We start from the raw sequence: 21,388 nt of genomic DNA on the forward strand, positions 1-21,388 counted from the left end.
GAATCTCGTTCTTATGTGTTTTGGCTGAAAAAAACAATTCTAAAGTAAGTGATTTAGCCTTCTTGACATTACAAGCTATTCTCTCAAGATTATGTCTTAACAAAAGGTCGACAGCACGTTGCCGAACTACCGATGGCTTAAGTTTTACCGTCCTAAAATTCTTTTCTATGGCTGTTAATGATTTTTCTGAGAACAAACTGTCCGGCATAATTACAAAATACCCTTCCTTATCTGAAATTACTGGCCTGAGTTTCTTCTCGACACAGTAATTAACCAAAGGCCGGATAGGATCAGAACACTTGAGATGCATATTAGAACCCTTGATGCTAGCAACGCAGTCTGAAATGCAGTGGGAACGCTCTTCTTCAGAAACAAGTCTAGTGATTGTACGCGGCAAACTTAAAACGTCTATTGGTTTCAGGTTAGGCTTAAAACAGTATTTAGGACCTAAGGCTAGGGTTTTGCAGTGACTATCATCTAAGGCAGCTCCTCCAAGGACTAGCAAGTTATTTTGCGGTGAAACAGTAGAAATAATCTTCCTCTTACATGGTTGAAGTTCTCGAAGTTTTACCCTCCATATGTTTGTGGTGTCCTGATCTCTTTCTTGTGTCCGTGTTTGCACGCCCTGTCTCTTTTTATTATGGCGCTCGGCTGCTGACCCGAAGGTCGCGGGATCGAATCCCGGCCGCGGCGGCTGCATTTTCGGTGGAGGCGAAAATGTCTGAGGCCCGTGTACTTAGATTTAGGTGCACGTTAAAGAACCCCAGGTGGTCGACATTTCCGGAATCCTCCACTACGGCGTCTCTCATAATCATATCTTGGTTTTGGGACGTTAAACCCCACATATTATTATTATTGCTTCATTCAGGGATGCAAAAGCGCAAGCAATGCGTAAAACATGCGTTACTCCGCGTGAAATCAACACCGCGCCGCCGCAGCTTCGGCCGCGCAGGACCAAATATGGCGGCGGGCACGACGGTCGCGGTATTTTTCCCGTTCCAGTGACTTTATGGGCATTGCGAATTGTGATGCACAATTCTCATAACTTAACTCTCATAAATCGCACAATGCTTTTCATTGTTGTAAGAATATTCCCATAGAGAGTCAGCGCTACCATTTGATTCCTAAATAAATGTGAAACTGTCAAACGACCTTTCAAAGAAATTCACAACACCGAAAACATCGGCAGCTTCAAAGTTTAGATAAGTGATGCCTGATTTCTGCTGTAACGTGCAAGACGACATGCTCATGGACAGGATAACCGATTTGTAGTCTGACAGACAGTCTTCAACGAGACAATCATTCACGTAAGGATTCAGAGCATTGGATAATAAAATTTGATGAAGTACAGAGGACCGTGCTATACACAGCCTAGTAAATTCATTAACAAGCTGGCAGAAATTGTAAGAAAATGTTGAGCCGAGAAATAATTCATGGGCACCATGTGTGTCGACGGACATATACGAATCCTAATCAATAGCCGGAAGCCGAATCACCTAAGAGCAGGATATTCTCTTGCTCTTTTAAGTATCTTTGCATAAATCTTCTTAGTTCCATAATATACCCTGTGGAGATTTTGGAGCTCTGTATACCGCACCAATGACTACTGTGCGATTGTTTATAATTGTTTGAAAGAGGCGGTCTACCGCCCTTCATCGCTCTTCTGTTTTGTACCGCAATCGGAAGCATACAGCCTGAAGTGGTCAACCCTGCAGCGGTTTCCCTGGAAAGCGAATAGAAATCTTTAAAACACAATTTTTCGATCTGCGTTCGGCCTTCTTCCATTGGCGTAAAACATGCCCACAACACTGGTTGGTGGACGCGATGATGATTGTAGTACCGGTAAAAATTAAAACCGAAAGCACATGTGATTTCTGTAGGAATACATTATTTTCGCTGAACCCTAATGTAATGAATGTAACAGTCGTTTTCAACGCATCTTCATCATCATCAGCCTGTCTACGCCCACTGCAGGGCAAAGGCCTCTCCCATGTTCCGCCAATCAACCCGGTCCTGTGCTTTCTGCTGCCACGTTATAGCTACAAACTTCTTAATCTCACCTACCCACCTAACTTTCTGTCTCCCCCTCACGCGTTCGCTATCTCTTGGAATCCAGTCAGTTACCCTTAATGACCACCGGTTATCCTGCCGACGTGCTGCGTGCCCGGCACATATCCATTTCTTCTTCTTGATTTCAACTATGATATCCTTAACCCCCGTTTGTTCCCTGACCCACTCTGCTCTCTTCCTGTCTCTTAAGGTTACACCTATCACTTTCCTTTCCATCGCTCGATGCGTCGTCCTCAATTTAAGTTGAACCCTCTTAGTATAATTCTCCAGGTTTCTGCTCCGTAGGTAAGTACCGGTAAGATGCAGCTATTATATACCTTCCTCTTCAGGGATAGTGGTAGACTACCATTCATGATTTGACAATGCTTGCCGAATGAGCCCCATCCCATCATTATTCCTCTAGTTATTTCACTCTCATGGTTCGGCTCCGCCGTTACTACCTGTCCTAAGTAGACGTACTCATCTACAACTTCCAGTGTCTCGCCACCTATCGCAAAGCGCTGTTCTCTGCCAAGATTGTTCCACATTACTTTAGTTTTTTGCATATTAATTTTCACACCTACTCTTCTACTTTCCGTATCCAGTTCAGTAATCATGAGCTGTAATTCGTCTCCCGCGTTACTCATCAATGCAATGTCATCAGCGAATCGTAGGTTACTGAGATACTCTCCACTAACACTTATTCCTAACTCTTCCCAATCTAGGGCCCTGAAAACCTCCTGTAAACACGCGGTGAGTAACATTGGAGAGATCGTGTCTCCCTGCCGTACGCCGTTCTTTATTGGGATTCTGTCGCTTTCTTTATGGAGGACTATAGTGGCTGTGGATCCGCTGTAGATTTCTTCCATTATGTTTATATAGGCTTCGTCGATGCCTTGATTCCACAGTGCCTGCATGACTGCTGATGTCTCCACCGAATCAAATGCCTTCTCGTAATCTATGAAGGCTATGTATAGGGGTTGGTTGTATTCCGCGCATTTCTCTATCACCTGATTGATAGTATGAATATGGTCTATTGTTGAGAAGCCTGTACGAAATTCTGTCTGGTCCTTTGGTTGATTGAACTCCAATGTCGTATTCTGTTAGCAATTACTTTTGTAAATAGCTTGTAGACAACGGACAGTAAGCTGATGGGCCTGTAATTTTTCAGGTCCTTGACGTCCCGTTTCTTATGGATCAAGATGATGCTGGCATTCTTCCAAGATGCCGGTATCCTCCCGTCGAGAGACACTTCGTGTACAGGGTGGCCAGTTTTTTTTAACATAATCTCTCCACCGTCTTTCAGCAGGTCTGATGTTACCTGATCCTCACCAGCGGCTTTGCCTCTTTGCATTCCCTATAGGGCTTTCTTAACTTCTCCTGTCAATACTGGTGGAATGTCAGATTCCTCTGCGCTATTACTTCTTACGTTATGATCCTGACTGTCTCGGCTGCTGTACAGATCTTTGTAGAACTGTTCCGCTACCTCAACTATTCTATCCCTATTGGTTGTGACCTTGCCTTCCTTGTCTCTTAATGCATACATCTGATTTTTGCCTATGCACAGTTTTGTCTTCATAGTTTTGACGCTTCTTCCGTTCTTTACAGCATGCTCAATTCTCTCCGTATTGTACTTTCTTATGTCGGCTTCTTTACGCCTATTGATTAACTTCGAAAGCGCCACCAGGTCTGTTTTGTCTGTTGCATTTGAGGCTTTCATGGCTTGACGTTTCTTAATGAGGTTTTTCGTCTCTTGTGATAGCTTACCAGTGTCCTGTCTAACGACTGTACCCCCGACTTCCACTGCAAACGCCTTAATGATACTAGTCAGATTATCATTCATTACGTCAACGCTAAGGTCGGTTTCCTCGGTTAAAGCCGCGTACCTATTCTGAAGTGAAACTCTGAATTCGTGACTTTCCCTCTCAGAGCTAGTTCATTAATCGGCTTCTTGCGTGTCAGTTTCTGCCGTTCCTTGCTCAAGTCTAGTTGAATTCTAGATCTTACCATTCTATGGTCACTGGGTCGGATCTTGTTAACTACTTCCACATCCTGTACAATGCCCGGGTGGACACACATTATGAAGTCTAGCCATTTCATTTTTAGTTTTGCCATTAGGACTCCTCCACGTCCACTTACCAGTAGCTCGTTTTCTGTAGAAGGTATTCAGGATCCGTAAATTGTTGCGTTCTCCGAACTCTACTAGTAACTCGCCTCTGGCCTTTCCAGAGCCGATGCCATATTCCTTCAGAATCGTGAAAAGCTGGGCCGGTTGGTTCATGTTTAGGTGCGAGGAAACCAGCGAAACTAAAAAACAAGGACGATGAAGAAGGCACATTCAAGCACACACCGGCGATGGTGTGTGCTTGAATGTGCCTTCTTCTTCGTCCTTGTTTTTGAGTTTCGCTGGTTTCCTCGCGCCATGCCATATTCCCCAACTGCATGATCTCCAGCCTGCTTCTTGCCTACCTTTGCATTAAAGTCGCCCATCAGTACAGTATGCTGTGTCTTTACCTTACTCATCGCTGATTCTATGTTCAACCAGTTCATCATCATGGCTGGATGTAGGCGCGTAGGCCTTTACCACCTTCATCTTGTACCTCTTATTAAACTTAATTACGATAAGTATCACCCTCTCATTAATGCTATAGTATTCCTTTATATTGACAGCTATATCTTTATAAATAAGGAACCCCACCCCTAGTTCTCTTCTTTCTTTTCAGCGCGCTAGCGGTTAAATGAAGCCTCATTATACGATTACAGAACACTTCTTTTGCTGTAATCGCAGTCTGTGCATTTATTTTAGCACGGTTGCTGCAATCGAAACAAAGTTGTTTCATCAAAAGGAAACTATATACGTACGCCTTCGCAGCGCAGCACATGTCAGACATCCTAAAAGCAATACAGTGGCACGGTACGACCAGCGCGGAGGGTCGCATGGCATAGCGCATGAGTTAAAGCAGACGAAACCGAAGGCGGCGCCGCAAGAACCGGGCGCCTTTTTAGACGCGTGAGTAAAAAAAGGCAAGAAAATACCCTGACGCAACTGACCGCTGCCTCAAGTGCGTAAAAAACGATTTTAAGTTATACATGTTTGTTTTTTAAGCAAAATGAGTCTACCTGCGAGGATTTCTTGTCCTACCAGTACATTGAACTACATCGCCGTTGGGTGACGCTAGCGGTCATTTTTTCACGATTTTCAACATCAAATGAAAACATAATTCTTTTTTATGGGAGAAAAGCATGCTCGTTGCCGCCGATGTGGCGAACGATCTTCTCATTTCCACCACAATGAGAAAACTTTTTCCGAGCGGTAGACAGTCCCTTTAATGCACACGGCCTCAGTATCATCTCGTATGTCGAAAGAGGAAGCAATGATGCCTTGTTTGAATAAGAGAGCCATTCCTCCCCCTAATCGGTCGCGATCCCTGCGAACCGTAGTGTGGCCGGGTTGAGCAATTTCGCTATCGGGTATATCTTTATGCAACCACGGTTCCGTCATTGCAGCAATATGAAGTTCACGATCGATACGAAGGCTTCAAGCGAGCGTGCTTTGTTTGATACACTTCTGGAGTTTACGTTGATTATTTTAAAAGCATAATTCTGACCCCTCACCCGTCAACCATCCCGTGTTACAGCACCACTTCCCAGCTTGCATCTTTCATCACACGCTTCATTCCAGCAGTAAAGAGTTTTGTTTACCCTCTACTTATCAAAGACAAACCTTACTTTCTTTGCTGCGTTCCTTTCTTCCCTTGCCCAGTGCCAATATTTTTCCTATATCTCTCTTGAAAAAATCCTCGCTGATACTGTACTCCGTATCCTTCAGTTTTCAGCAGTCTTGCAAGGCTCATTTTGTCCCTGCAGTTGTTACGTAATTTCGCGTGTTTTGCTATGTGCGCCCATGCTGTGCCAGAAATCCTTTGCGCAGATCTCTTTCGATAAGAAGTCTGGGTTTTCCGGTAATAAAACCAGTCGTTCGAAAGCGCTTGTCCTTCGTCTGCTTCCTGCACGTGTTTTTCGCGCTTGGTAAGCATGAATCAACAAATAGCGGGCCGGAGCCTCGTCAAGCTGCAGTACTGCGGCTTTTTTTCCGTTACCGCCATATTTCTCCATGAAAAATAAAAATTGGTTGATTGGTTGGTTCATGTTCCCTATGCATTCGCTGGCATAATTGTCTTTTCGATTGATTTGTCATGTCGCAGCAACGGAGCCACTGCGTCGGGCCTCTTCTGCGCGGCGTCCTTCCTGGCGGACCAGCTGAGGGCCGAGCGGCACGCCGACGTCCTCATGGCGGCCCGCACAGTCCGGCAGCACAGGCCTACATTCCTGCCGTGCCTGGTACGCTGTGACTAGACCGGGCTGTCCGGCAACTGGTTTCCACGGCTACTACTTGCGCCCATCCACACTTGTGCTATATTCGGGTGCTTGTTTCAGAGTGCTCCAGAGACTCTGAAGTGTAAAAGGACAACTAAGCAGTCCTACCACATTAAGCGGGCCAATTCATGATCAGTGAGGAGGGACATGACTGGCTTCTTCTTGTTGTAGAGCTTTAAAGCTCTTCCATTCACCACTTTCAAACGTGGTCAGGGCCGTATTCTCAAACGATCGCAAAAGGCGATAGTATCGCGTTTGGTGACGTAGAATACGATGCCTTCAGTAACTGAAGAAACACTTGCCTGTGACGTAATTGTTGCACTGGCCGTTGGTCTTACGAACGTCTCGCAACACAGGAGTGAGTGTACCGTACGAGCGCAGAGCGACCCGAGTGCGGCGTTTTCGAGCGTATGCTGTCTTCTATGCAGTGGCCAGGCTAGGCTGCGGCTACTTGAAGTATAGGACGTGTTGAAAGTGCTTTCAACGTTTCTTTCTACAATTGTTTAATGCACAATATAATATCTGAAGAATGCAACTTTGTGCGAAATGTATTTCCATTGAGAGTTTAACACGGCTTACTCAGAGATTCAAAAGAGTGCTAAGCCGGGCTAGTTGGTAAGCGTTCATAGTTAATTTACAGCGCGAAAAACGAGAGACAAAAGAAGAAATACTGCACAGGACAAGCGCTGACTGCCAACTACAACATTTATTGCGCATAACCCATGCTTAAATAACATCGCTGCGTGCCACGTGAACATGAGGGGGCGAAAAGGAAGAAACGTACTACAAAAACCAAACAAACAGAAACTGTAGTACCTATCATCGTATGCCGAGATAGTCTATCTCTTTTTGAATTAAGCTGATTGAGGCCTGAGCAACGCGTACATCCGACAGAGAGCTTATATGCGCAGCCTCCACGATTTCCCGCTGCATCTGCCCCCTGTGTCGATACAGAATGGCCGTGTTACCAAATAAAGGCACACAACCACAATCGCGACAGTGCAGCGATAGGTGCGAGCTAGCTTGGCCTTTTAGGGAATTATTGTGCTCACGCAGACGCACATTAATGCAGCGCCCCGTCTGCCCAATATCACACGAAAGTGGAATCGAGTACACTGCGGAAGCACAGCAAGGAATGTACTTGTTTACGTGTCTTATCTGACATGCACTTTCCCGTGTGTTCGACCTGTTAGCAATGCGCCGGTCAACCCTCGCACAAAGTTTCCCAGCTTATTGGGGGCAGAAATGACAACATGATCATTGTAGCGAGAGGTGTCACCTCTCGCTACAATGTCACCTCTCGCTACAATGATCATGTTGTCATTTCTGCCCCGAATAAGCTGGGAAACTTTGTGCGAGAGTTGACCGGCGCATTGCTAACAGGTCGAACACACGGGAAAGTGCATGTCATATAAGACACGTAAACAAGTACATTCCTTGCTGTGCTTCCGCAGTGTACTCGATTCCACTTTCGTGTGATATTGGGCAGACGGGGCGCTGCATTAATGTGCGTCTGCGTGAGCACAATAATTCCCTAAAAGGCCAAGATAGCTCGCACCTATCGCTGCACTGTCGCGATTGTGGTTGTGTGCCTTTATTTCGTAGCACGGCCATTCTGTATCGACACAGGGGGCAGATGCAGCGGGAGTTCGTGGAGGCTGCGCATATAAGCTCTTTGTCGGATGTGTGCGTTGCTCAGGCCTCAATCAGCTTGATTCAAAAAGAGATAGACTATCTGGGCATACGATGATAGGTACTACAGTTTCTGTTTGTTTGGTTTTTGTAATAAGTTTTTTTTTTCCTTTTCGCCCCCTCATGTTCACGTGGCACGCAGCGATGTTATTTAAGCATGGGTTATGCGCAATAAATGTTGTAGTTGGCAGTCAGCGCTTGTCCAGTGCAGTATTTCTTCTTTTGTCTCTCGTTTTTCGCGCTGTAAATTAATTACTCAGAGAGTTCGGTTGTAGTGTGCCCCCGCAGTGGTATCGACTCAACCTCTCAACATGATGTCGGCGCGCGATAAACCACGCGAGCAACGCACGGTTCATGTTCCTGGAATGTTCAAACCACGAAAAAACACGTGTTGGCAAAGAACGAGTACTGCAAACACCCCAATGTAGTGCTTGCTGAAAGCTTCAGCGTAAAAAATGCTGCGCACATCCACCGAGGATTCGAAACTAGAATGTACCGTCTATGTCACTGAAATGCTAGACTTCACCACCAACCGACGGCGATAAGGTGTGTTCGTTTATTCCAGGCATGTCAGGAGTGCCTTAGAGCACCGTCACGTCGACGGAAATACTAGATGGCGCCCTCGCTCTTCCAGTTTTGCTCAATAGCCAATCAGCGCGCACCAAAGGCGATACTTCTGCGATTGTCGCCTTTTGCGATCGTTTGAGAATACGGCCCCAGAACGCTCTCAAACGACCATCCGAACGTGCCATTACATAGACATCACGAAATTCTGTCCATACAACACAGTGACCGGTTTCCATGGTGAACTTGAGCTATGAAACGGCGCTAGAACAAGACGAAGACGAGAGTAAACAAACGCAGTGCTGGCTAACAATCGCGTTTTATGGCGTTTGCACGTCAGCATATGCAGAAGCACACGTACCAGGACACAATATAGCGCCGTACGCAATGCTAAATCACAGTTTTGATAGATGCATCATTTAGTATTTGCGTAGCGAGAGCGAGGCCACGCTGACACAACATTTAAGATGTTTTCGGTTGCAGAAGTCTTCAAATACTTCGCGCTGGCGGTGCTCGGCGTAAGTGCTTTGTAGTTTGCAATCTTTAAACGCTGGCTCGCAATTACATATTTTACAGTGATCTGCAAGGTCACTGCTCACTGACGCTTAAGCGGGTATGCATGTTCTCGTAGTCTTTCATTCATACATCGGCCGGTTTGGCCGATGTAGCACCGTCCGCAAGAGATAGGAATCCCAAACACCATATTGCTTCGACATTCAACGAATTGTTGCGCGTGAGCCTTTTTACAAAGTGTTTTTGCTTGTTCATCATTGATACTCCTGCATAGCTTGTGACGTGCGCTGAAGACAATCGTTACCCAAGAGTTTGCTGCCACTTTAGATTGTGTGACGCTTTATGAAAGTATGGAATCACGATCCTACCTGTTTGAGGTACCTTTTTTGTGATGATTTTAACGCTGCAGTTATTTTATCAGTAACTTTAGAGAGCAAGGTCAAAGGAAAACCTGCTCTAAGGAGCTTCTGTGATTGTACTTCAAAAAGTGCATTCACTAGGTGGGAGCAAGAGCGTGAATGACCAGTCAACAAACAAGAGCTTGCTCGTTAGTGAATGCAAGTTTTCGATGTATGGGTGAAATACAGCGAGAGCATGCCTACTTGCTTAAAAGGTCTGTGAGCCGTCATCTTGCAGACTACTGTAAAAAATGTCGCGGCAATTGGGAACGTTTCTGGAATCTGCTTTAAAAATGATGGCTGATCCCTCCGTCATAAGAATCGGTATTACGCGAAAGTGAAACGTGTCACAGAAGTAGTTGATTGTTTATAGCATGTTGGTATATGAGAGCTGGTACAGTGTCTACTGTTGTTTGGCAAATATAGCTCCGCTTGATGTGGACGCACCCACGTTGACGCCTAGCGCCACATATCTCCGTACCGACGACTAAAACCCATGATCATGAACCATATGGTAGCTGAAGTTGTCAATATATCTAAAAGAACTTGTTGTTGGGCTAGTTGGCAGATCATTTCAAAAATCTTAACCACACCGCGCGCGCGCGCGCGCACACACACACACACACACGCACACACACACACACACACACACACAGGCATCAACCACGTACAGCGCTCGCTTCCAACTGATTTATTGATCGCACGAAGGCTTGAATATATACATGTGGCACATGCACGCATTACCATCACATAAACCCAACACACACACAATAAGACATATATTTCCTACCTGCTCCTTCCATCTCACAGCCTAGATCTGATGAACTGAAATCCACAGGGAAACAGAGATAGCGACGAGGTGCTTACACAGCGGTCCTTGTCTTTTTCTATGCAAACAGCCTCTAACACTTCCCGTGCAGTTTTCCTTGTGCTTCTGCCCTGAATCTTTGTCTCAGAGAATCCTCCGTCACAGTCACACATTATAGCATGCGCAACCAGGTGCGTATACTAGTCATCTCGTTTTATTATTTCTGGGCGTGCTCCCTTAACAGGTCATTAACGCATCTTTCGGTTTGACCGATGTGCCCCTTGCCGCAGGATAGGGGTATCGAGTACACGACCCCCGTGGAACATTTTACAAACGGCCTGTCATGCTTCTTCTCGCAGCCGTGCTTTTTGCTATCGCAAATATGTTGGCACAACTTCCCGATTTTCTCGGGTGCCGAAAAGACCATCGGTACACCGTGCCTGCCCGCGACTTTCTTGAAATTGTGCGAGAGCTTATGGATATATGGCACAACTTGTGGCCTAATCCTTGAGGACTGGGTAGCAGTCGTCGCTCCACCAGGTAATATGTTGGGCGAGTTGGTTTCTAGTTTCCATATTTCACAGCGCAAGACGACAACACAGTAAGGAACACAAGACACACGGAGCGCTGCGTGTGTCAGCGCTCCGTGTGTCTTGTGTTCCTTACTGTGTTGTCGTCTTGCGCTGTTAAATATGGAAGCAGTCGTCGCTTCGCCTGTTTGTGTCGTTAACTGATGGACTTGTGCGCAACATCATCGAGGCCACCTGCCAAGCAAGAAAGTGCGCCTTCTGCATACATTACCCCTGAAGAAGTGTGTGCCTTATTCGGAATTGTTCAACCTTCCTGGAGACACGTCAAAAGGGTGTGCAACATTCTCAAGGCGAAACTGTGGCGCCAGGTGCGTTTGTCCCACGACTGGCTTCGCGAGGTCCACTACAATCTGTTTCCACAATGGCTGACTGCTCAATATCTTCGAAGGCTGAGGCAGCATGTGGGCGAATTCACGGAAGCAAGGTGGAAACAGATCCTGACCTCACTGCTCAAGGTGTGTGGAAAGCAAAGGAGAGAAGAACGGAGGCGTATCGTTGTGCTCGAGGACGCATACATTCCGGCAGATGTCGAGAGATGGCTCCAGAAGGGACCTAAGTTTGCCGTGCCGCCTAGCCTCTCTGCCCATGAACTTGTGGGATTGAACAGAGACGTGCCCGCGAAGGCCAATCAAGATCGTGACAGATGCCTACAAGATGGCGTGAACTGTTTTTCAAAATGTGCACCGCAGGCTCTAGGTTGACCTAAAGATAAAGGATTAAATAACGTTGTGTCGTGTTTGAAAGACAACAAATTAAAATATTGGTAGCAGACAAAGAAGGTTGCTTTGTGGTCATACCTGAGGGAGCGTTTAACGAAAACGCTCTAGATGCTATCGAGAAGAACTTCCGTCCAGTTAAGAAGGGTGAGACACGCGTTAAGTCGAAGTCTGTTGGTTTCTGCAGGAATGCGGGGCTTACGGTGCTAGCCAGGGAAATAGAGAATAGCAACCCTAACGCTTTTTCCTCGGCTAAGACACACAAACCTGATATGCCTTTTCGTACTATTGTTAGTGAAGGGGGATCCTGGCAAAACAATGTTAGTAGATTTCTTCAGGGCAAGCTTAAGAAGCTTGCGGTGAATGATCCTTTCCGAACTGAGGGATCTAGTGATGTGTGCGATTTTTTGCGGTCTCGTAATGGTACTTGCAACGCTTTCTCAGTGGATGTGGTAGATCTATATTATTCTGTACCGCATGGCAAGCTTCTGGCATCTGTAAAATCCTGCATCGGAAAGAATGGCGACGTTCCTTTTATCAATGACGCAGGCGTCACTGTTGACAATTTCTTCTTGAAATGTTTGCGCAGGCACACGGGGACAGATACACACGCGGGCGCAATCTGACAACTGGTTTGTTTTTTGAAAAACGTTCACTCAACAACCCTTGGAACTGCGCACTCTGATCACAAAAATTCATTTGAATTGCTCACTTCGCGCATCTTATCACATGCTCATTGAACAGCAGACAAGAGCGAAATGTCCTTCATAAGCAGAGCTTGAAAAGGAAATTGATGGGTGACTTTATGGGTGACTAACAAACTTATCTCTCTGCCTGTCAATGTGATAGGCCTCCATTATTTCTCTGGATGTTCGGTTCCGATGCCTGAATTCCAGAGTAGTGTTATCAAAACAAGGCGAACATGCGCACTCATAGCAATGCAGTGCTAAATGTGTACTCGGGCGACCTTTGAGACTCGACATATGCTCCCTTAGCCTCGTGTTAATGCATCTGCCAGTCTGCCCCGCATCTACATGTCCACACGTCAGAGGTATGCTATACACAACAGTATTTACACATTCAACATATTGGAGCTTGTGTTTAATACCACAATTCAAATGAATTTTTGTGATCAGAGTGCGCAGTTCCAAGGGTTAAGTGAACGTTTTTCAAAAAACAAACCAGTTGTTAGATTACGCCCGTGTGTGTATCTCTTCTGCGTCCCCGTGTGCCTGCGCAAATATTTCAAGATGAATATGTTCCAACTAGGCCGAATCGCAGTATTGACAATTTCTTATCGCTTTTAGAATTTTACCTCAATGTTACCTTTATAATCTTCAAAATTGGCTAGCGCGAAAATGGACAAGGACTGAGAAGGAACACTGATGTACAGGACAGGCGCTACTCGCAACGAAGCTTTATTCAGAAACGTCTTCCTACATATATACACAGCCGAGTGGCGCGCGCAGGCGCAATGCACATGACAGTCGACAATGCTAATCAGGATCGGGATACCAAAACATATTCGCATCATAACCAAGTATCTAAGAACAGTTTTTCCTTACTGCGCAGAACAACAGAAGTGTCACTGATACATTCACGGTCTTTCTTTTTAATGTGATAAGCCTCCATTAGTTCTCTCGCCAGCGCATTCCCACTTCTGCCTAGAATTAGAATGCTAGACAGCACTGGCTCACAGGCACAGGTCCTACAATGCATAGGCAGATGAAAAGTCAAATTATTTTTAACAGATCGCTCGTGTTCCCGTGCTTGATCGTTGACGCAACGACCAGTTTGTCCGATATAAACCTTGCCACAAGTGAGTGGGATTTCGTACACCACGCCTACAGCGCATGTGACGTAGGGCCGAACGTGCTTTTTTCCGCACGTCGGTTTTTTAAGTGGTCCCGAAATGCGAGGGCATAGCCCAGCCAGTTTATGCGGCGCTGAAAAAACTATAGGTACATTGTACCTATTTGCCACATTTTTTAAATTGTGTGCCACTTTGTGCACATACGGCACCACTTCCGGCCTTTTTTCTGCACGAGCAGAGCCAGGCATCTTCTTCCCCTTCAGTTTCTGAAGGAGGGTTTCGGAAACAGCGGTCAAGTTCGAGCAGGGGAAGCCAGCCGCCTGTAGGCGCTCAATCTGGCTATTAAAACTATCCTTGAGCCAAGTGAACGCAGGACTTTGCCAGCACCGATTCAAGGCATTGTGAGGCAATAGCTCGCTTTACAACCTTACTATGAGCAGAATCAAAGGGTAAAAGCTCTTTTTGGGCTCTCTGAGAGTACTTCCAGCAAATATGCTGCCCCCTTAAAAGCATATTAAGATCTAAAAATTGCAAGGTGTCATTGTTAGAAAGTTCATGGGTGAAGGTTAAACCCTTTCCATGTCGTCTAAACAGGTTTAAATATCATCAACAGCACTAGTATTCGTCTGGAAGGGATTAGTGCTTAAAATCACGAGAAAGTCGTCTACATATCTAAAAATTCGTAGAACTTTCTCGCTGTCCAATAGGTTATTCAAGACGCGGTCAATAGCAGCTAAAAAATATTGCAGAGCACTAGGGCAACACATGAACCAATACAAATTCCCTTTCGCTGGATGAACGTCTCACTGTCAGAAGCAACATAAGTTGAGGATAGGTAGTACTCTAGTAAGGTCATAAAATTACCTACCGAGATAACGGTGGAATTCTGGAAAGCGACATCTCCGTTCTTTTCTATACAACAGCGCACGGCAGGTAAAAGGGCATCGTGGGAAACGGTGTAGAACAAGTCCTCTACATCTATCGAAAAGGCAGACTTGCAGGAATCAAGAGATGCCAGAAACGTTGTCACTTCTTTAGAATTTTTAACAATAAATGGGTCATCAATAACTAGAGTGTTTAAGTTTTTTAACAAAAACTGACTTAGCTGCTGCTGCCAAGTATTCTGCTCAGTAACTATACTTCTAAAAGGCATGTCCACCTTATGGGTTTTAACGCTGAAGAATACGGACAATGACAAAAGCTTACTGTCCATAATAGCCTTACACAACCCTGGAAGTTGCATCTCTTTTCACAAAGAAACGGCTTTTGTTTTTACCTTGCTCAGGTTTACTTTTGCAGGAGCGAAGTTCTTGGTCAAAGCTTCAGTGGCTTTTTGACGCAACGTCGTTGAAGGCAATTACACAAAACCACTGTCCTTATCTGCTTGTAGAAGACGAAGTTCATTGTCCTTACAGAATTTCACCACATCACTCATTTTTTCGTTGGATTTCAGGTGGGAGCGCTTCACAGTCTTCAATAGGCTGTCCACGCCGTCCAAAAGGCACCTCTCCTTGTCATTCCCTGCCTTGTCAGCCACACGCCTGTTGAGCGCAAGAAGTTCGTGCGCACGCAAACTTGGCTGAAGGCTAAACTTGGGACCTTTTTTGAGGCTCGTGGAGACGCCTTGTGGTAGCTGAACATCCCCGAGAACAGTGAGGTTACCAGGTTTTGGTGGCACGCGCCCAGGTCCTTTCGGTAAACGGAGAACGAGAGACTGCCACTGGAACTCCGTAGTTTGAGCCGCTAACTTCTTGAATCTCTTGAAGGTCATGTCACAAACACCGCCGGCGTTTGGCTTGCAGCAAACCGCTCGTAGCCAGTCGTACAATAACCGCACTTGTCTCCATAACTCAGGTTTCAGAATGCGGCAAGTTCGTTTGGCATGTCCAAACGATGGTTGAATGCAACCAAAAAGAGCGAGTACTTCCATTGGAAAAACTTTCTTGCGAAGGCAAAACGCCAAAAACCTTGCCCAACATGTTGACTGCACAATGTGATTGACGATGGCGAAAGGCTGCACAGAAGTAGGTAAGACACAAATAGAAGGGCCCACTGCAGAAGAAATATAGCTTAATAGTATACGTTGTTGGGCTAGTTGGTTCATAATCTTCAAAATTGGCTAGCGCGAAAATGGACAAGGACTGAGAAGGAACACTGATGTACAGGACAGGCGCTACTCGCAACTAAGCTTTATTCAGAAACGTCTTCCCACATATATACACAGCCGAGTGGCGCGCGCAGGCGCAATGCACATGACAGAGACAAGGCTAATCAGGATCGGGATACCAAAACATATTCGCATCATAACCAAGTATCTAAGAACAGTTTTTCCTTACTGCGCAGAACAACAGAAGTGTCACTGATACATTCACGGTTTTTCTTTTTAATGTGATAAGCCTCCATTAGTTCTCTCGCCAGCGCATTCCCACTTCTGCCTAGAATTCGAATGCTAGACAGCACTGGCTCACAGGCACAGGTCGTACAATGCATAGGCAGATGATAAGTCAAATTATTTTTAGCAGATCGCTCGTGTTCCACGCCTTTTTGACGGCGTGGACAGCCTATTGAAGACTGTGAAGCGCTCCCACCTGAAATCCAACGAAAAAATGAGTGATGTGGTGAAATTCTGTAAGGACAATGAACTTCGTCTTCTACAAGCAGATAAGGACAGTGGTTTTGTGTAATTGCCTTCAACGACGTTGCGTCAAAAAGCCACTGAAGCTTTGACCAAGAACTTCGCTCCTGCAAAAGTAAACCTGAGCAAGGTAAAAACAAAAGCCGTTTCTTTGTGAAAAGAGATGCAACTTCCAGGGTTGTGTAAGGCTATTATGGACAGTAAGCTTTTGTCATTGTCCGTATTCTTCAGCGTTAAAACCCATAAGGTGGACATGCCTTTTAGAAGTATAGTTACTGAGCAGAATACTTGGCAGCAGCAGCTAAGTCAGTTTTTGTTAAAAAACTTAAACACTCTAGTTATTGATGACCCATTTATTGTTAAAAATTCTAAAGAAGTGACAACGTTTCTGGCATCTCTTGATTCCTGCAAGTCTGCCTTTTCGATAGATGTAGAGGACTTGTTCTACACCGTTTCCCACGATGCCCTTTTACCTGCCGTGCGCTGTTGTATAGAAAAGAACGGAGATGTCGCTTTCCAGAATTCCACCGTTATCTCGGTAGGTAATTTTATGACCTTACTAGAGTACTACCTATCCTCAACTTATGTTGCTTCTGACAGTGAGACGTTCATCCAGCGAAAGGGAATTTGTATTGGTTCATGTGTTGCCCTAGTGCTCTGCAATATTTTTTTAGCTGCTATTGACCGCGTCTTGAATAACCTATTGGACAGCGAGAAAGTTCTACGAATTTTTAGATATGTAGACGACTTTCTCGTGATTTTAAGCACTGATCCCTTCCAGACGAATACTAGTGCTGTTGATGATATTTAAACCTGTTTAGACGACATGGAAAGGGTTTAACCTTCACCCATGAACTTTCTAACAATGACACCTTGCAATTTTTAGATCTTAATATGCTTTTAAGGGGGCAGCATATTTGCTGGAAGTACTCTCCGCGAGCCCAAAAAGAGCTTTTACCCTTTGATTCTGATCATAGTAAGGTTGTAAAACGAGCTATTGCCTCACAATGCCTTGAATCGGTGCTGGCAAAGTCCTGCGTTCACTTGGCTCAGGATAGTTTTAATAGCCAGATTGAGCGCCTACAGGCGGCTGGGTTCCCCTGCTCGAACTTGACCGCTGTTTCCGAAACCCTCCTTCAGAAACTGAAGGGGAAGAAGATGCCTGGCTCTGCTCGTGCAGAAAAAAGGCCGGAAGTGGTGCCGTATGTGCACAAAGTGGCACACAATTTAAAAAATGTGGCAAATAGGTACAATGTACCTATAGTTTTTTCAGCGCCGCATAAACTGGCTGGGCTATGCCCTCGCATTTCAGGACCACTTAAAAAACCGACGTGCGGAAAAAAGCACGTTCGGCCCTACGTCACATGCGCTGTAGGCGTGGTGTACGAAATCCCACTCACTTGTGGCAAGGTTTATATCGGACAAACTGGTCGTTGCGTCAACGATCGAGCACGGGAACACGAGCGATCTGTTAAAAATAATTTGACTTTTCATCTGCCTATGCATTGTAGGACCTGTGCCTGTGAGCCAGTGCTGTCTAGCATTCGAATTCTAGGCAGAAGTGGGAATGCGCTGGCGAGAGAACTAATGGAGGCTTATCACATTAAAAAGAAAGACCGTGAATGTATCAGTGACACTCCTGTTGTTCTGCGCAGTAAGGAAAAACTGTTCTTAGATACTTGGTTATGATGCGAATATGTTTTGGTATCCCGATCCTGATTAGCATTGTCGACTGTCATGTGCATTGCGCCTGCGCGCGCCACTCGGCTGTGTATATATGTAGGAAGACGTTTCTGAATAAAGCTTAGTTGCGAGTAGCGCCTATCCTGTACATCAGTGTTCCTTCTCAGTCCTTGTCCATTTTCGCGCTAGCCAATTTTGAAGATTATGAACCAACTAGCCCAACAACGTATACTATTAAGCTACCTTTATAATGTTTCACGAAAAGCCCTACCTTCAGCGGCAGGGAATCTGCATTGGTTCGTGTGTCGCGCCGGTTCTCTGCGATATCTTTTTTTGGCTGAAGTAGATGGGGACTTGGACAATACTTTTAAAGGGGAGGAGGTTTTAAAGGTTTTTAGATACGTAGATGATTTTTTTATTATTTTACAGGGAGACCTTACATCCGCTGAAGCTATTTTAGACGTCTTTAAAAGACTAGGACGAGGCCTATCTTTCACTGTCGAATTACCACAAGAAGCTTGCCTGCAATTTTTAGATTTGAGCCTCACGTGGAACGATCAGCACTTTTGCTGGTTTTTTCATTCCCGTGTTGAGAAGGATCTGTTGCCGTACGACTCTGCCCACTGAAAGATTGTCAAGAGTGGCGTAGCCTTTTATAGGCTGCTGGCTTCCCTCGATCGGTCATCGCGGCCGTTGCTGAATCACTGCTGCAGAAGTCTAAACGTGGAACAAGGGAAGCGACGACTACTCCCCAGCCCTCAAGGATTAGGCCACAAGTTGTGCCATATATTCATAAGCTCTCGCACAATTTCAAGAAAGTCGCGGGTAGGCACGGTGTGCCAATGGTCTTTTCGGCGCCCGAGAAAATTGGGAAGTTGTGCGAACATATTTGCGATCGGCTGCGAGAAGAATCATGACAGGCCTTTTGTAAAATGTTCCGCGGGGGTCGTGTACTCGATAGCCCTATCCTGCGGCAAGGTGTACATCGGTGAAACCGAAAGATGCGTTAATGACCGGTTAAGGGAACACGCCCAGAAATTAACAAAACGAGATGACTAGTATACGCACCTGGTTGCGCATGCTATAATGTGTGACTGTGACGATGTGTGAAGATTCTGGGCAGAAGCACAAGGAAAACTGCACGGGAAGTGTTAGAGGCTGTTTGCATAGAAAAAAAGACACGGCCCGCTGTGTAGGCACCCCGTCGCTATCTCTGTTTCCCTGAGGATTTCAGTTCATCAAACCAAGGAGCAGGAAGATAATGTATGTCTTCATTGTGTGTGTGTGCTGTCTGTATGTGATGTTAACGCCTGCATGTGCCACATGCATATATATTCAAGCCTTCGTGCGATGAATAAATCAGTTGAAAAAGCGCTGTACGTGGTTTGTGTGTGTGTGTGTGTGTGTGTGTGTGTGTGTGTGTGTGTGTGTGTGTGTGTGTGTGTGTGTGTGTGTGTGTGTGTGTGTGTATGTGTGTGTGACGTGTGGTTGCGCTCTAATTAAGTTTTTTGGAAATTGTCAGTATACACCTGGACATCGCACATGGTGATTTCCGCGCAAATATGACATCAACAAGTAAATAGTAAACTCTGATACTCGAGATGCGCTCCTTCAAAAGCGTCGTGAAACGCGAAGACAAACGCGACGAGCATCGTCCTGGTCGTTATTGCTCACAGGGCGAGCGGGGAACGCGGTGCGACAGCCAGGCGAGCGTCGGAGGCTGTTTTTCGATATGCTATGGATGCTATGAGCGAGGCTTGGGCTAAAGCCGCCCTGTCGTGGCGTGCTAAAGCTTTACAAAATTACACTTCTCCTATTGGAAACGCGCCGAATGGGACGGTCGTTGCAACGGCGCGTTGCCGCAGCTAATTACGGCGGCAACGAAGTCTTTTCTTTTTGTCGAGCCTTGTGGCGCACATGTCACCACCCCGTTATAAAGGGGACGCTCATTGCATACATCCGTCCATCCAAGAGCAGTGAGACCGGAAAGTGTGAAAGATAAAAGGCGCGTTCATGCAGCGTCCGTTATGTGTTCGACGCTAGCTTAGTGGGCTAAACGCCGCCAGCCATCGTTGCGGACCGAGAGTTCATGGATTTGACGGAACTCTTTCTTATAGTTTTTTGTTTCTTTGCCATCTGATAGCGTTCATTTTGCTGACGTATTTCGGTGACGGAAATACGTCATGAAAGTCTCGGTCGACCCCGGCATAAAACTCTTTCGTGTTAACAAATGTGATTGCGATCCAGTCTCGAAAGATTGCAAACTACTAGGCACTTTCGCGGAGCGCCGCCAGCGCGGAATCTTTGAAGACTTCTGCCTCCAAAAAAACTCTAGAATGTTGTCTTAGCTTGGCCTTGCTCGCGTGCCGCAAAAATAAAACGAAGCACCTACCAAACCCCTGTATTAGCATTGTATACGGTGTTATCTTGTTTCCTGATGTGTGTACTGATTGTCATGACTATTCGCTCTGACAGGAACTTGACGAAAGGACAGTTGAAGAAGTACACACCAGCTAATGCGCCTACTAACAACTGATTTATTTATGTGCCAAAGACATCCTTACGTACGACACAAAAAGGAAGAAAGAAAACAAGGAACAGAGAAAAGGAAAAGCACGTGTGTCGCACCATTTAAACATACAACAAACACGGGCAAAGCAATTATGTCTAAATTACCGTGGCTGCCTTTAAAAATTCAATTTCTTTTCTAAATAACACGATCAAAGGGGAGCTGACGCTGCCTTCGCTTGCATTCACGGAAAACGCATCGATAATTTGCCTTTCTGTTTGATTAGATGCGCGCTTCAACGCATTTGTGTCCGAAAAAGACGGCTTGAATTAGCACGCAGTGCAGTACCTGGCCAAGTTGGCAAATTTATTCAAATGCTTTGCTGGGCGCGTTGGTTCATTCTGGATTATGTTTCAGCGCAAAAGCAGTGCACACGAGAAGAGAAGACGAGCACTCGTGTAGTCGTCTTCTGTTCTCGTGTGTCCTCCATTTGCGCTCAAATCTATTCCAAGTTAGAGAGGTTACTTGGCCAAAGGGTGCTTTTTCTATTACCTCTTCGTGAAGCTCTTGGCAGCGCGAACAGTCGCGAAGCCGTAGCGTCTAGTCCCGATAGCAGCTTTAATTATACACACTTCCGTCAATAAAGAAAAAAATCACAGCATATCCACGTGGTGAATGATGATGAGTGGGGCGAAGCGAACTCGCGCTGCAGCACGGCGATGGCATTGGCGCGAGCGTGGTCCTTCTTGATGGTAGATATTGTGACTAGATTGTTTGAGAACCACAATCTGTTGCACACACCGCAGCTATGGCCGAAACTGTTATCAAGGAAGTCCCGCTGGAAGCGCGCGTCGGCGCCTTCGGGCAGAGCCCGCCTGAGGCGTTTTGCAGCCACTTCACGTGCTCGCACAGCCTCGGGCTCTGCCTGCCGGTACGCGCGCTTTCTCGCCGCTTCACGGTCCTTCACATTTTGAAGATCCGATTCGCGCCGCAGCCGTGCAGCTTCGGCCTCGCAGGCTCGAACGGCGGGGTCTTCTCGTC

The 21,388-nt window shown here is 45.9% G+C and overlaps 1 protein-coding gene across 2 annotated transcripts in view; it reads left to right on the plus strand.

Annotated features, from left to right (window-relative positions):
• LOC119403989 (receptor-type tyrosine-protein phosphatase mu) overlaps positions 1 to 21,388 on the plus strand; it is a 963,694-nt gene that overhangs the window by 929,498 nt on the left and 12,808 nt on the right. For both annotated transcript variants that reach the window (XM_049419317.1, XM_049419318.1), the window contains one exon: positions 6,255 to 6,390. In XM_049419317.1, coding sequence (XP_049275274.1) covers positions 6,255 to 6,390 — 136 coding nt within the window. The remainder of the gene's footprint in view (positions 1 to 6,254; positions 6,391 to 21,388) is intronic.

The sequence above is a fragment of the Rhipicephalus sanguineus genome, chromosome 9, assembly GCF_013339695.2.
Source record: "Rhipicephalus sanguineus isolate Rsan-2018 chromosome 9, BIME_Rsan_1.4, whole genome shotgun sequence".
In the NCBI taxonomy this organism is placed as follows: domain Eukaryota; kingdom Metazoa; phylum Arthropoda; class Arachnida; order Ixodida; family Ixodidae; genus Rhipicephalus; species Rhipicephalus sanguineus.